Source organism: Triturus cristatus, chromosome 5_1, assembly GCF_964204655.1.
Source record: "Triturus cristatus chromosome 5_1, aTriCri1.1, whole genome shotgun sequence".
Lineage (NCBI taxonomy): Eukaryota > Metazoa > Chordata > Amphibia > Caudata > Salamandridae > Triturus > Triturus cristatus.
Window position 1 is genome coordinate 512,411,015 of NC_140587.1, and position 17,573 is coordinate 512,428,587.

The 17,573-nt window shown below is 41.8% G+C and overlaps 1 protein-coding gene across 1 annotated transcript in view; it reads left to right on the forward strand.

The window, feature by feature from the left end:
- Window positions 1-16,817, forward strand: part of MRPS28 (mitochondrial ribosomal protein S28) — a 359,181-nt gene extending 342,364 nt beyond the window's left edge. Inside the window, exon 3 of the mRNA XM_085605375.1 lies at window positions 16,549-16,817. Within this exon, the coding sequence (XP_085461501.1) occupies window positions 16,549-16,702 (154 nt within the window). The 3' untranslated portion in view covers window positions 16,703-16,817. The remainder of the gene's footprint in view (window positions 1-16,548) is intronic.
- Window positions 16,818-17,573: the final 756 nt, after the last annotated feature.

The following is a 17,573-nucleotide window of genomic DNA, read 5'->3' on the forward strand; positions in this document are numbered from 1 at the left end:
CCTTAACCCAGAACAAGAAAGTGAAAAACAGAGAAGGAGTAAGAGTAAGACGGAAAAAAACTTGACAAAGGAAGAAAGCAGGAACCTGCCACAGTCAGATTAATGGCCAGGGTGTGTTTGGAGGTGGATTAAAGAGGCATGAGGTGTAATGACTACATAGCTTTGGTATTCGGCACGCGGAAATTTCATAGCTCTGGCCACGGGCTTCTGACAAAAACTTTGGCCCCTGGCACTTATTCTTTTACAAATTAAACACTCCCCAAACCCACCTACGGCATCGGTGTTATCAAGAGCTGAAATCTGTGAAGTATTACTGAGAGTAAGACGTGATTAAACATTTGTATTTATTATATCTCATAACATGTTTGTGACACAAACTAACACCCACTTCTGTTCCCCTCCCCCTCCTGATATTCCTCTTACCTCCGCTGACTTGGTCACAGTAAAAAAATCTGTATAATCTGCTTAAAGTGTGATTAATTCTCTTTACTTGGTTAATAAAGTGCTAAGCATTGCTATTGGAATGCGAAGACGCGTCAGCTCTGCCTGGTTACATCCCTGAAGTGTGATTTCCCTGCCATCACTCGGGCAGCCTCTTTTCACTGTGGCATCTCTCCTGACAGGACATGATTCGCTGTACACTGCAGTCTGGAGAGGTGGCTGGAGGAGCGGGTACTTTCTGACAGCTTTCGACGTGTCCTATCTTCCTCGGTTGTCATTTGTCAGGGCTCAGCACTTCACTCCATGAGGAGACAAAGGTTATGGAGTGCCTGCTCCTTGTTGATTAAAATAATGTTCATGAATATTGCATAGGGCACGTGCGGTGACCTTTACTTTGTGAGAAACGAACCATTAGGAGTACGTCCCAGCAGAAGATTCATGATTTCATAAAAATATATTCTGGCAGCTAAAATATATAGATATCTGTTTATTTTGGGTATGTTCCAAGTTCACCTTGAAAATATTGCTCTTCGTTTGTCACTGTCTCACTTGTGTGCCTTGCAATTGAGCATGTACAAGGCCCACCAAGCCAGTCCAGGCTCTACCCCACTGCCTCTCACACGATGTCTACCCAAGAGCGGCCACTCCTATTGCAAAGTGGTGGTGGAGGGGGGGCGGGAAGGGGGGAACACAAAAAAGAATGTTTATAAAGAAAGAAAGAAAAATGAACTTACTTGTTCCGATGGCTTCTGCCTTCCTCCAATCCTTGCTGCCGGTGGTCCAGGAACGACTGCGCAGGCTCCTAGCTCCCAATCCCAGCCCTGCTCACATGCTGGGATTACTATAGGGGATTGGTCTGAGCGCCTCGGTATGGCGCTCAGACATAGACTTAAAGCCTGTGTTGGTTTCTCCACCTAGCTGTACAACGCAGCTAGGTGGAGAAAGGACAAGTGCGCATGTCAGTTTGGCCGGCCCCGCCATTCCCCCCGCCTCCCTGGTGCTGCAACTGCAGTGTCAGTGGCCACGCCCCTCCCTCAGCTTGCAGTTCCAGCCTGCAGGACAAAAAAATTAAATAACAATAAGAATATTTTATTATCATTTTATGTTTGTCCTTTGCCTCTGCTGGCTTTCAGCAGGGGGGCAACGCTCCTCCGCCATAATGGAGGAGCCGCCCCTGTGTCTACCTGCCAACATTACTGTCAGAGGTAAACACACTTTCACTGGTGGTCCCTTTCACGGATAGAGGTGTATTCCATTAAAAAGGGAACATCTCTGGCCGCTTGCCAAATATAGTAACCATACTATGATAGTATCTCCCTCTGCAAACCTTGTTCACGCTCAATAAAGCACTAACATAAATTATTAAAGACACAGTATTAATTGAAACATATTGTCAGGTGTAAGATATTGGCAATTGGAGTATCGGAAAATGCTACTGGCAGTGGAATTGTGTCTGCTGGTTTCAGCACTATATTAAAATATGGTAGTGTACATCGCCAAAATTAAGATAATCTTTGAGATAGTCTTAAACACGGCCAAAACCAGGACTTTTCCCCTCTGTAAAAACTAGTGTAGGTAAGGCTCTGTAAAGATACAGGAAGACAGTTTTTGGCTGAGGATTCTAGTCATTGCTTCTGTGATTCACATCTTAGTATTTGCGCAGCTGTAGGTTTTGGTCAAGTGACCGCTTTCTGCTTTTCTTTAAGAATAAGGCAAGAGATTGTCTTCTGTGATCATTTTTTCAAATGCTGAACCTTTTCTGAACCCTCGATATTGAGGTTTAGTTACTCCCAAACTGTTATTATTCTGATTTTTATCCATTGAGATTTGATGACTTTTCCATTTTCACTATTGTGGAAATGTGTTTTCAGATGGCTGCATTTGCCTTCTCCAGCAGACTATAGTGAAGCCTCCTGAGAGGTTTCGGCAGGGATATTACTCAATTCTGCAGTGATTGTGAACTCAGGGCAGAGATACAGTTTAGAAGACTAGTTAAGCAATTGCTTCATTTTATTCCTCAGCCAGTCCTGGTCTCGTTTGTTTAGAGTGTGCGACCCTCAGTGTTGACAAAAACATTCCTCAGTACGAAAATTGCTGCTGTACAATACCCCTCCTACTGCCTGAAGGAAACCAATTTGCCAGGCCAGGATAGACATTTCTTAAGTGACTCCCTGAGGATACTGTGGTTCGGTCCCACGCCGCATGTCTCAGACTCTCTATGAAAGTAATATATTTATTTCAAAGACTTAGATGGAGAGACAGTTCTATTTAAAGGCTGGGAATAGTCGCTGGAATGGACTGGCAGATGTGAAGCAATTTGCAGGAAGGCGTGTCAGAAACGTAGCCGAAAGGAAAGTCTTTAACATATTATTTTTTTTAGGACGAGCCTGGGCAGCGCATGCGCTGTTCTGGAAGGCATGCTGTATTGGAGTATGTACTTGAAGCTACGCCCACTCTCCGCCCATATTTTTCATTGACTATTTTTATTGTCCACTGTAAACTGTGGCTGTTCATTGGTCAAAAGGCTTAGTAGTCCCTCCTTAGCACCACCTTGTCTCATTTTGTAACCTCCTATGGCGACACCCCCTGGTAGATGTGTTGTTACTCGGTAGGCTTTAATTACAGCCTTCAAGCACTATTTTCTCAAATAGCTTTGTCCTGCCTGCAACACTCTCTCTCCTAATGCCTTTTTAAATTTATTTTTATAGCACTCATTTGCAATGCAATAGGTCTCGCATTTGTGAGAGTTTAAGCGATTGGCATTGTAAATGACAATGCCTTTTTTTTAATCTGTTTCAAAAACAACACATAAATAAAAGGCATTTTCATTTACAATGCCAATAGCTCAAACTCTCGTAAATGCGAGACATATGGCATTGCAAATGTTTGTTGTATCTAGCAGATACCCAATCTAGGAAAGAAGTTCCATTTTCATCTGTCTCCGGTTGGCAATTAGTCGTAACGCGGTGTCTCATGGAAGAGCCCCTTACACAGAGCAAAAAGTGATGGATGGAAGGCTTCAATTAATCTCAGTCACTGATCATCACTCTGGTCTGTGGTCCAGTCAGTTTTTCCTATTTGTGCCATTGTAGATGGGGACCAACGATATGCAACTCACCTTTGCCCTGCACTAAAAAGGATTGTCCTAAACAAAGAGCTAAACCACATCCCTCTGATTAGGAACACAAGCGACCGGAACCCTATGGCCTCATCACTGCAGCTTGAGTCCATTGGCACAGTGAGCTCGTCCCCCCCGCCCTCCTTTAATCTGAAAATCCACACATAATCACTTACAGTAAATAAAAAGTAAATTGAGTGATGAAATGCTTGAATTATCCTCCGCCACCTTTAATGACTCTGAACCTCACTCAAGCCCATTGGTTTTAGTTTGGCTGTGCCACTATAGAGAGGCCTAGCATTTGTGAGCCGACTCTTTGTAGTTGAGCAGAACCAAGTCTGATTTATATATGGTTGACCCCAGTTTGTAGTGAAACAGTGAACAAACAAAATAATGGGTTTGAAGGCAGCCCGGTCGCTGAAATTAATTCAAGCTTTCCACCCTTCACTGTTTAATTTCTTCAGTGAAATGCCCTAAGTGCAATAGGTGGGGCCAGATGTGGGCCAAGCGCTCCCTGTGTCGCAGGACTCAAACTGCACCTCACTGATGTGGACCAACAAGGCTGAAACCAGTCTAGGGTTGCTTATGATTCTGTTCAGAGAGCACATAGCCTGACAGTTCTGTGTGGATTGTTGATGTTGAACTAGGGCCAAGGCTTTGCTAACGGTTGGCCCCAATCTGTACTGGCACAGTAAGCAAAAACAAGATGGACTGGAATGTAGGTCAGTGATAGCCAAGGCCTGATTTAAATTCAAGTATTCCACCCACCACTTCTTTTGTCTCATGGAAAAGAGCATACACTGTGAGAGAAATGTGTGTGGAGGACTTAAAGTGGTACATTCTGCTGTATTGGTCCAAACAGGGGATTTTTTGTCATAGGTGGTGACATTATTAATGACTCACTACAAACTCAGTCTTTTGCATATGTAGAGGTTACAGTAGCTTATTCACAGCTTGCAATTCTGTGGTCAAACCCAAGCTACTTCCTTAGAGGTCTTAATTAATTGATCACTGCCTGGTACCATGATTGTAATATAAAAAGTCCAAGCTCCTGCTTCACGTTGACATATGCATGCCAGGCTTGGAGCTTAAATCTTGCGTTTCCTGTTCGGTAACTAAGAAATATAAAGGTTATCAAAGCCCGAGCCATTGATGAATGAGTAAGAGGCCATGCCCCAGATATTGTATTGATTCAGGAGATGCACTACATGGATAAAAAGGTATCCACATACAGTATGTTTAGACAGTGGGCAGACTGTCAACACTTTTGTCAGCGAATGCCTCTTGGATAGCAATTTTTGTTAATACATTTTTTCCTTTTCAAATCACCTTCTCTCAGACAGATAAAGAAGGCAGATGGGGCCTGATCAGTGGATCGATTAACAATAATAGATTAACGATAGCCTCAGTGTCTGCACCAATTGAAGAAAATCCTACACCACTATTAGATCTTTTATCATGCATTATCGTAGATTCCCGGTATCGTGATCGTGGGCAGTGATTTTAACCTTCTTCAAAATCCGGAATTGGATTAATCTTCTGATAAACGTAAACAGAACAAACCTCGAATGGCCAAGGCATTCGTACAATGTATGCAAACGTTAGACTTGATAGACATATAGCGGGCAACATTTTCTAATAAGTGCGAATACTCATGTTTTTCAGCTAAATATAAGACTGTGGCTCGATTAGATTATTTTTTCACCTCCGGTAATTTAACATGAATTAACTGCATGCATATCCAAAATAGCTTCTACGACCATGCTTTGGCAAAGTTGGAAATATCAGGGCTTGTAACACGTAAACTACGTTGGCGATGGTTCTTTAATAAGGTTCATCTTGAGGATGAAGATTGTGTACAGAGATCCAGAATGAAATAAGATGTTTTTTCAACTAAACAGAAACATAGCTAGGGTAGAAAGTGTCTGGGAGGCTTTTAAACCAACTGTTCGTTGCTCAATTACCTCTGATGATACAGCAATAAGATGCTCCTATAATATATATAGGACACAATTACAAATAGAGGCAAATGAACAATATATAAGGAATAAAAATACTAAAAATAAATTGATACTTACGAAAGCACGAAAAACCATGCAAGATTATTACTATGCCAGAGGTACCTGGCCAATTCTGCATACCTCCAAAAAGTATGAGGAGAGTGAGTTCACTGGGAAATTCCTCGATTGACAACTAAGAGAGCGACAAGCACATAATAGGATTATATCCCTGGTAGACCCAGATACTAAAACTCGTATTATAAATGAAGCACACATACAAGAGTGTTTTTTTTAATCATTATAAAACAATCTACTCCGTTAGACAGGAGGTGGATATTTGAAAACTAACAGATTTTCTTAGCAAACTTCCAATCCCATAATTGCAGACAAGTCATGTAAAGAGTTTGTTGGCAGATATTGCATTATAAGAAAAAGAAAAAGTAGTACAATCTTTAGCCAATAATGGAAAAGCATACGGAGAAGATGGACTGCCAGCTGAATTATATAAAAAAAACCGACTTCGGTATTAAACCCGGAATTGGTGATGCTAGCCAATTATATTTTTAAAGTGGGCGGGATACTGCCTTCTTTCCGTACGGCAGTTGTGGTCAGCTTTTTGAAAAGAACCAAAGAGAAGGAGGATGTTAACTCATACAGACCTATAAGCCTTTTAAACACTGATTACAACATTATAACAAAATTATTAGCAAACAGAATAAGTAAATGTATAGGGTTAATTATGCATTCAGACCAGTGTGGATTTGTACCAGGGATCCAGCTATTTATTAACACCAATTTTCCAGTCGAAGCCTTAAATTATTTTAGTCAAAATAAAATCCCGGCTCAGGTCACGTTGTTAGATCCAAAGAAGGGTTTTGATCTGGTTTGTTGGGAAATTCTTTTTTGCATCCTCGCCAAATTCAGAATTCCCGCTGAGTTCATTAATATGATATCCGACTTTTATAAAGGGGCCTCTGCGCAAATAATTATCAACTCAAACAATAGTGGTATTTGTAAAGTTAACAGAGGAACAAGACAAGGCTGTCCTCTGTCACAACTACTTTTTGCTCTTTTTATAGAGCCGTTAGCAATAGCTATTTGTTTAAATAGTAATTTAACATCTTCGCTCCCAGGGATGACGAACATTAAGTTCTACGCTGCGACATAGCCTTGTTTGTTAAACCTGATTTAGATATTCAAAAAAATATATTTTAGATTTTCCAGGAATGTCAACTAATTGGAGGATGTAAAATAAATAAATTAAAAACAGAGATTCTGTGTAATACTACACTTGCTTTTGTAATAGAACTTTGTTCTGCGTTAATGCTAGATCCAGGAGGTATCTTGGAATATGCATCTTGAAAAATTTTAACGATCTACATGTTCTAAATTTTGGCCCTTTACGTAACAAGATAAAAGGGCTGTTTTTAAAATGGAATAATGTACCCTTGTCAGTAATGGGACGGGTTTGTGCTGATCCGCATGTCCCTTCTACCCTTGTACAATTGTTTATTTTCTGCCATCCATAATGCAATACAGATTACATTTTTTTACTGAAGTGCAAGATATGTTTTTGGCTTTTTTATGGGCAAATAAAACATCTAGATTAGCTCTAGATACACTTTACAGACCAGCAAATGAAGGCGTCCTGGCCCTTCCCGATTCGAAAGAAATGTATTTTGCGAACTTTACAAATACCACATATAGATTAACCAAATACTGAAACATTAATAGGTATGATCATTTTTTTTAGATTAAAATTTTCAGAATGATATTACTGATTTTATGCGTCTAACAAAAATCCCCCAAAAAGTTAGATACTAGACTTTACAGTGGAATATTAAACGCATGCTGCAATTATTTCGTCATTATGATATTCCCTTAATTAACAGAGCAACCTCCCTATCAGATGTATATATTGGGGAGGATCTTCTGGTAGATAAGATTGTTGCGTCCAGGTGGCTGAGCAATGGTTATGAAAAGATCTGGGATTTTCTGGATGGAAATTGGAAAAACTGGAGTGAAATAGAGCCTAGTAAGTATTGTAAAGAAATTATGCAATGGTCCTTTATTAGATTCAGGCATTTTTTACGGGAGTTAAATCCCACACATATAACTGTAACTATAGAACTCGTTGAAGATCTGATAGAATCTAACACCTGTAAGACAATCAGTATCTGGGCTTCTTCCTTGCGCAATCATGGGGCAGGTAAACTCCATGAAAAAGTGCAAACAAAATGACAGTCCAAAGAAAATCTCCAGATATCCTCTTCAGCGTGGGATAAGATTAATGAGTTGAACTTTTCTTTGTTAAAAGGAGCCAACTCACGACACATGCAATTTTATACTAAGTGATTTCTAAATAGAACCCCTGCTTTCCTCCATAAAATAAACCCAAAGATTTCCGCAAATTGTTTTAGGTGTGATAGAGAGGTAGGGGGCAATCAGACACATATTATATGGGGCTGCCCAAGTTTGTGCAAGTTTTGGGATGAGATAAATCAGTTTTGCACTCATACATTGAAATTGCAACAATCTTTAGATATTCAGACAGTAGTTTTAGGATATTCACCCAATCTAAAAGCTGACCTGCTACAAAAAAACACAATTGTATATTGTGGTTTTATTAGCCAGATCCTCAATCCTTCAAAAGTGGCGATCTGAGGAAATTCCAATTTTTCAACATCTATGATCTAAACTGAATAGGATTAAGGAGTCAAAAAAGAGATATGCATTGAGATCTGAGTCATATAGGAAATTTCTAAAATTATGGGTAATTTTCGGTTGAGTGTTCTACTGAGGTAAGTCCAGGGCAAGGGGGGGTTTTAACATGAAACTGCATATATGAATTAACTGCCTTAATTGTATCTGTTCGTTTATAATATTCATATTCTGAAGTCACTTTTAAATGTTAGAAAGGATGGTAATGATGTAATTACGTTTGATTTTGCTTTTTTATATATTTATGGATTTTGCAATTGATGAACTCTCCCAATAAAAAAAAGAAGAAATATAAAGGTTGAAAATGGATTCAAGAAAATCCACACCATCTGGGTGTATATTTTATGCAGTGACATTGAATGTCATCATCCTCTCTTTTTAGGACACCAGGGGCTGTATTACGCATTGTCATTGTTTGCTCCCGGTGCACCTTTTAAGAAGTGCGCCGGGCGCTAACAATGACAACGTGCCCCATTATGGTGAATGCGCAGCCCACAGGGCAGCGCATTCATGTGAAAACACGTAGCGGCTGGTTGCAGCTGCTTTGTGTTTTCACAGTGCAGGTTGCAACCTGCCTACACTTTTAAAGGGGATTAGAGAGCCCTTGCAAGCGGGTGCAGTCAGTGACTGCACCCTCCTGCAAGGGGATGTCTGGGGATCCATAGGACCCCCTTTCTTCCCTCCAGAGGGCTGCTCTCAGGGGGCACACTCACAGTGTGCCCCCTAGAAGGTAGCGCACTGTGAGTGCGCCCCCTGAGAGCGTGTTTGCCTCTGCGCCTGTAATATGGCATGGGCGCAGATGCAAAGGAATTCCCTCATTTGCATAGGGCTTGCCCCGGATGGTATCGTTGGCGCTTTAAGTTCACCAGTGCTATCGGTATTACTGAAGGGGACGCACAAGCGTCTGCGCCCCCTTCTGTAATACCAGATTGCACCGGGGGCGCACAGGGGCACACAAAGTGGGCACAAACGCCCGTTGCACCCCCGGGGCACTTATTGTAATACAGCCCCATGGTGTTGTGGTAGAGGGCCGAGGACAGGGAGATTGTGTTGGCTCCCTGTGTGACAATATGATTTTGGTGACCCTCCCCCCAACGACCTCTTCTTGCACGGACTCCCTCACTACCTCCCTCCACCAGTGCCCCTAATCTCTTCATAGCCCCTCTCTCACATGCCTTTCATTTGTTTTAAAACACTGGTTGGGGTTGGCTTTACTAATTAGAATGTATTTCTACCCAAACAATACCTTTTCAGCAACGTTACAAATAGATGATGCAAGATTGGGGACAAAAAAAAACTTTGTAACCGTTACCATGTAATGTGCATGCAGCTCTTTGGTGACAGTTCATAAGTCACTGTGCTATATTAGGATTGTAACTTATGAACTGCAGGTAGCAAAATGATCTTTGTGACAAAAGCATTAACCCACTGAGTTACCCAGATAAAATACAGTTCATTGATCTGCATAATACACGTTGTTTCCCCTCTACTTTACGATGAGTCAAACTGCCATTAGATATCACCAGAGTGAGCTTGAGATTTTTATTATTGCCTGAAATCTGCTGGACACGCATAGGGTTGGACTGGGAAACCAAAGCAGCCCTGGCAAATTTTGTCAGACCAGCCCCTGTACAGTGGGTAGCGAGGGCAGCAAGTGAGACTGACTACCACAAGGGAAATTTGGGCCTCTCCTAAAGAAAATTTGGGAAACAAAAACCCCAAAATGGTGCATTCTACAACAAATTCTGTTCCAACTGTATTCATTTGTTTTAGCTTTTAAAGCATAGTAAATGATGACCTTATATTGCACCAGGATACCCAGTCATACCCATAGACACTCTTACTGAGAACACAAAATTAAGATCTCATGCATGAACCATGAATTTAAATATAACAAAAGTGCACACATTCACTGTTAAGCACAGCCAGGAAGCTGAGAACACAATGAAAGACCATTTAGAGGGATGTTGGTGTCCTCCAACCCAATAAGTGGCATGGCAGGTCTAGCTTTAGCACTGGTGGCACCAGGTGCGACAATATTTTTGGGTCCCGCCCACTCCAAGACCTACTCCTAAACAGATTCCATCACTATCACTTTCCAACAGTACCATGCTTCTCTCCATAGCCCCTCACTCATATATTTAATTTGCTTATAGACCTTCTCATACTAGTGTACGGTGCCGCACACTTTCCATCATATACAATACAGACACAACAAATCAAACAAGTGTAAATCAGTGTATAGAAAATGTTACACAAGACAAAGGTGGCTACAAGGTGTAGGTTTCAAATGTCATGCATACTGGTAGATGTGTTTTTTTAAGAGCGCTTGGTCTGAAAGGGGTGGACTGGGATGAAAAATAGGCCAGGGCACCAAAATAAAGGTCGCCCTTGTTAGCGAACTAGGTAGCAGAAAAGAGGCCCACATTTAGTCTTGAACTTCTAAAGACATGCTATATTGGTCTTTTGCAAGGTATGGGAGAAAACATGCTTTTGTATTTGCTCCAAACATTGCTTGTGGCAATATCAGTGAAATTGACAGTAAAAATAACGACCCACCTGGCCATAAAACAGGCCCACAAACTGCTAAAAAAAGCCCACGCACTGATGTGTGAGACCTGCCCATCCAGCACTGTCTGATTGTCGTATTGGCGAGTCCGACCCTGCTGGAGAAGCACAAACTCGGGATTCAAAGCGTAACACAGTGGTTAGGGTTGTCTTTACTAATATGTCTACCCAAACAGACTCTTTTTAGCAACATTAGGATAATGAAATATTGGGGAAAAACATAACTTTCTACCCTGTATCGTGCAGCTCTGGCAGTTCATAGCTCACTGTTCTAAATTATGATTGTAACTTCTGAACTGCAAGTAACTAAAGGGTCTCTGTGACAAAAGCAGTAACGCACTGAGCTGTCCATATAAAATACAGTTTTGTGATCTGCATGGTACACGTTCTCTGCAGCAGGTATGTTAACCATCTGCCTACTTAGGTAAGTCTAAACTGCCAGTGAGCAAAACTCAAAACCCTCTCCAGCAGGAAAATTTGACACCAGTGTTATCTTGACATTTTTATTGTTGTCTGAAAACTGCTGGACATAAAAAAAAAAAGCTCGGCAGCGTGTGCTTTTAAACCCATAACAATTTGCAAAACACAGTGCTCCCCAGCTCAGTAATAAACTGTCCCCTCTGTAATAAAACCGAGCAAAACCGGCCCCTAAGAACAAAACCAGCCCCCCACCCTTCCAGCCTCTGCCCAGGACGGCCAGCCTGGCCTTGGATACACTGGAAACTCTGCAGCAGGTGCTTGTAAACCCACAAGTTATTTATAAACACAGCGCCCCCCAAAGTCAGCACCAGGTACTGTTGCACTGGTCGCACTGCCCTAAAGCCTCACCTTTGTAGGTTCTTTGTGATCCCTGCTTTCCCCTGTAGTCGCAGTTTATCCGTATTTCTCTTCCTCGTGAAAAGCACCTGCTAGGGACCCTCCGTCTCTCACCCCTGAATTGTCCTGCTGACCATCCGTACTCCTCCTTGAGCCTCCGCCCAATTTTGTTTATGCAGTCATGTTTCAAGAATTCTTTGATTTTATTTTTGCATTTCACATTGTCCTTGAATGCAGTCATTGCTTCCCAAAATTCATAGCATTGATGTATTCTTGAAACCATGAACCAGAGTAAAGTCCCCGTCTTTTGTTCCGAGACAGCTTTGCGCTTATGAGACGCCTAAATATAGAAAACAGGCTTCAAGCTTGTGCTTCCATGACCGTCTACTTGCACTCGGGATTAAAAGCAACACACATTAACTGTTGGAAGAACAGGAATACAAGTCTTTAAGTAGTGAGGTTTTTATAAGACGAACAAGCTAAAACGTTTGCCTGTCCAAAATAAAACCACCATCTCCTTAAAAGCGTAAAACATTGAGGAGGAGTTTTGCATCAAGTGCTCGTATATTGTGGATGCTACGATCATGCTTAGGCAACGCAGTAGCACAGCTCACTTCCTACATCTAAGACCATCAACGGGTGGAGTATATATATATATATATATTCCATAGGGTGTCTTCAAAAGTCAGGGAGGCAAGTGGAGTTTCTTCAAATGTATAAAATGCCACTGCTCGCTATCCAAGGCCCCCTTGTTTGGATAGTATGTTTTACTTCCAGGATTTTTAGTTGTTTCTGCAGAATGCAACCTTCGACCCCACTTGAGTTTTGAAAGAGCAGAAAGACTTTAAAGCTTTTGCATTATACCCACATATTTTGGGAACTTTCATCTTCTTTAGCAGATTCTCTGTTTTCCAAAATATCTAAATGCCTACTTTGTCTCGGGATCCTACCTGAAGCTCATGCCTTGAAGACAGGATAGCCGGGGCTGTTGTGCGGATTAATGCTCGGTGCCATCTTATAATAAGGGGTGTTATGTGAGATTACCAGGCCTGCAGCAGCCTTTCATTTGGCCTTCCTTCTAAACTTGGCTAATGGGGGCTTCTGGGCGCAGTGTTCATGTTTCCGCTTTCCCTACCCCGTCCATTGATCTCCGCGCCTGACGTCCTCTCGCTTTAGGGAACATCTGTCAGGGAGGACAATGCGCGAGGGACCTCACCTGACAGTCGTGTCAAGCACTGGCGGATCATAGTTTTCAGGATTGCTCCAGGAGCAGGTGTGGGGTGACTGCGGCAAACTTTCTTTAATGATTGGATTAAGGGCGATTAAAGTATCTTTGACTTGTGTTCACATTACCAAAGCAGTAGTTTGGGTTTGTAATTGCCTGGCCCTTTACAAATGCGCTTCCCTGAAGCTGGTTAGAAAAGTACATGATCCTACACCGACATCCCAACGCTGTCTTCCGCCAAGGAAGAGGCGTGACGATAAAAACAAGGCGTTCAGCGACAGATGAGCACAAGCCACAATTTAAGAGGTTCAGAAACATAACAGCACCGAATGAAGGCTGCTTAGCTGTAGATTAATTGCTTTCATTTGCATTTGTAAATCCATGATGCTTGGAGTGCCATCAAACGACACCCATGCTAAGTGTGTTGTTACCAATTTCATAACATCTTTTGAGAAGACAGACATCAAAGTTAACTGATTATAAACAAAAAAAGGTTTCCTGCAGGAAGGTTAGCCTACTATCTTATTGAGAGCATATGTTTGCAGCTAAATGTTAAGCCGGTAACCCTACAATAAGGGCACTGCAATCCAGACTGGGCCTCTGAAATGAGTCCAATCCTACAACATCACTAGGCTTTATCATACACAGCAATATCTCCTGCAAGAACCTCCCCTTCAGGCTGCCTTGTAGCAATTCTGACCTGATGAGGGCAAACAATTAGACCGTAACTCTCCCAAGCCGACTTCAAAACCACTAGGAAAGCCCAGGTCCACTCAGGCCTGAATTGCTGGTGCCATCAATACTCTTCTAGTTCTATGGGGAATAGCCTGCTAGCCTCTTCCAAATCACTTAGAGATATACAGAATTATGACCACTTAGTCGTAACCTCAAAGGAACATCACTGTTTACCCTACAAGTCTTCATCATCTTCACAACCTGCAACATCACCTGCAAAGGAATAAATAATAACCAACACTTGACCCGAGTGTGCCAAAGTGGCAATCAAAGCCTCAACATTGCCAGACTAAGTCAATCAGTGCAAAAAGGAACAAGTTCTGAAAACAAATCTTTACAGGTAACATGGCAATGTAACAATATTCCAACAAATACTGGTCTTGACTTCTCCAGTTTAGAAAGGTGCCTAAAATAAGGAACATCCATCCAACTTTGATAAAGCACCTCAGGATCTGGGGGGATCCTCATTCTCGGAAACGCACTGTTCTGAATCATTTTTTTTGTTACTTTCATGCTAGGTCAGCACTAGCAGTTTAAGGCTATCCACAAAGGAAATGTTACCGTCTCCTCCCAAGCTGTGGCTGAGAATTTCACACAGATTCTACTCCGAGCAATAGCTCCTAATTCGAACATGATCCTACGGAGGTCTTTATTAGCTTGTTCAATCTCCAGTAGAGGAGGATTAAATTGGAATTCGTCTTCTGTGCCTACTACTGGTATAAGTTAGTGCTCATGAAGCTAGAATGTGTTTTCCATTTAAAACCTGAGCTACTAATCAGCAAAAACATCTGCTAGAACGTGTACAATGGATTGGATGTTGTCAGTGGATTCAAAAGAAGCTTCACAAGTTTAGATTGTAACATCAGGTCCAAAGATCTAAAAGGACAATCTTCATCTTAGTTTAAGCATGGGCAGGAATTAGCCGTCAAGTCCTTTATTTGGGGAAGATTGATGGGAGATCTTTGGGTTGGCACACTTGCTGCAAAGATCTTCGTGCTCAGCTGAAATTCACCTGTGACAACTTTGGCAGTTCGACTGAGATTTATATACTTTGAAGGAACACAGGACAAGCTCAACACTGAAAACCACCCGATACGTGTCTTGTGTTCAGAATAAAGCCATACAGCACCATATGTGTATCTGATGATTGCTACTTTTATTTTTCATTAGTAATTGCAGTGTCACTGTTAATGTGGTGTCATGAAAGTTAGAAGCCACTGAACAAAAGTTGGGCTGGCAGATCAAATTAACGATTTTCCGGGTAGTTTGGGATTGGAACTATTGCAAGATAGTCTTTGTAAAGTTAAGATGTGTAGAGAAATATGAAAACCAGCAAGCGTGCAGTCTGTTGATCTTGAAGTGTTGTAGGACGCACAGAGCCCTGGTCAAGTGGTTACATTCTGTGCTAAGACATGGATGCCATGGTCATTGCAAAACTGAAGTGTGTGTGATCTTGCTTTGTGCCTGTTTTCAATGCACCAGTTGATGGCCAGACATCTACTCAAGTAGGCATCGGCCTACATTTTGGGTAAATTTTCAACTTCATTGGAATTGTGGGAGAATTCCAGAAGTACTGCGGGGAAGGCGATATGGCTGCAGATATCCAGGAGTACTCACGTAGGGTAGCCATTTGGAGCTTAGATGTTTGCAGTTCTACATGTGAAAATGTTACACCAAAGCTCATTTGCTATATTTTTCCTACTTGTAAATCGTGTTTACTTGTTCCCTGAATGGGTGTAAATCACCAGTCTATTTCAGGTTGGAACACTCCTGCAGACGTTTGGTGTATACCGACAAACATGAGAGTTTGTGCGCGTTCACCGATTTTTGCAGGTGGGCCTACCATGTAATGCCAACATAGCTGGCCTTGAGAGGAGATTTCTAAACAAGGAAATTCTGCCACATTTGCAGAATTTTGGTGTGATAAACTGTATTTACAAGTCCAAGTTAACCCCACTCCGAATTCTGTGGATTAGGAATTGTAATTTTGAAGGTGTTTGTATGCCGCAGTAAAATTTAGATGTGCAAATGCCCTGGTGAATTTGGACATTGTGTTTTATTCTTAAGTGCAACCCACATGCACGCCTGAAGGGCCTTTGTTTTGCCCTCGCTATCGTTACTTCATAAGCACGGTTATTTCATATTTTTCAGTCATTTGAAACAGGTACTGAAAAATCTTTTTGAATTCATTAATTTTGTAGTTTTGTCAGCCGAAGTTATATTTGGGCTTGGGAGCTCGTGAGATGAGCACTTTCTGCTGACATCATTGTGCGATCTGAAGGTTGTACATTCGAATCTCAGCAAAGCAGACTCAGCTGTTCATCCTTCGGAAATTGATAAAATGAGTAACAATTTCGATGGAGCAGTTTTTTTAATGCTTCATAAAAATGTTTTAAGTGAAGCTGTATTGGTGAGAGCAATATGTCAGTAACGGCAGTGACTGCGAAAGTGGCGCCTCTTTTCCAGTTATTGCTAACGCACCTAAGACGGTGTTGGTGTCACTAAGGCAACTTGTACCTGTTGCAAAAACACATTGCCTGCTGCCTTTTCCAACAAAGAAAGGGTGGCACATTTTGCATAAAGACAAATAACCCATTCCAGTTTGACCACTTTGGAGCTTCATAGTTCATTTCCTGCAGTAGACAATGACGTTTTTCAACCTGGAAAAGTTATGTACCCAAGTATAATTGAGTTATATGCAGCACCTGGCCTTTCCACTTGGGTATCGCTGCATCTTGACGCCTTGCGGCAAAGTTTGCGCTTTATAAGACTAATATTCATTCAATCAGTGTACATCTAGCCTTACATCGGTGCAGGATTATGTTGAGCCCAGAACTTTGTTGATTTTGCACCTTGTTTTGTGTTCTCTCGTAAATGCTTGTTCATCCACCCATTAAACCACACGTTTTCTCCTTTGTTCTCAGGAAGTACCAGAAAGGGGCGAGAGTTCGGCTGAGACTGGTGGATCTGGAGCTGGCCTCCAGATTCTTGGGGGCAAGCACGGATACCACCCTGCTGGAGGCTAGCGCCACGCTGCTGGGACTGATGGAAGCCAGGGACGGAAGGCTGAGGGAGTGACGAGGGAAAGACAACGTCTACATTGGATTCTATGTGTGTTCATGTTTTTGGAGATAGTGGAAGATATACTGATAGTGTATACAAAACTAAATTGAATAAAGATTGCCACCTCAGACTATTGGTTAGATGTCAAATGAAAGAAATATGAATGCATACCTTTTCAAAGACACATACGTGTCAACATCGCTGTCTTTTCAAACCTTGCCCACCAAAAGGCAACAGTTTGGGAAGAAAAAGTCACATTAAAGAGCACCGAATTATGTGCCCACCACACAAGCTCTTGCATCCCAGAATCAAGGGACAAGCAAAGGTGTGGGTATGCAAATGCCCACTTATCTTAAATAAATGGCATTTATTTTGTGTAAATCCCATTGGCACTCATTACTTAAACCCCATTGCCACTTTTGTCTTCAGTGAAAAATGGTGAGGACTTATTTTGAGTAAGTAAGCTCAAGACATATCTGTATTTGAGTCTGCATTACATTGATGTCATGATTATTGCATGTGAACTCTGTGGCAAAGAGTCATTTTTTACACAAGGGGGGAGGGTGTACACTGCCACTCATCCCAGCATAGTTCACCCCATTGCATTCTGGTAAATGCAGTACGCTTACTTCAAAGTTGCTGTAGTTTTCATCATTTCAAGACACGTATTTCTGGGTTTAGTCCTTCATCAGTAGTGAGCAAAAGTAGTAGAGAGCAGAGAAAAGTTATCTGGGGTTGCTGAAATGCTGCCCAAGTCTTCACAGGTCACAGTACCACTCCACAGGCGCATCCCAGGTGAGCTTGTCAGCTCGTTGGCTCAAGGGGGCCTTCTAAACACAAAGGGGAAGGGAGTACACTATAAATAAATATATATATATATATATAT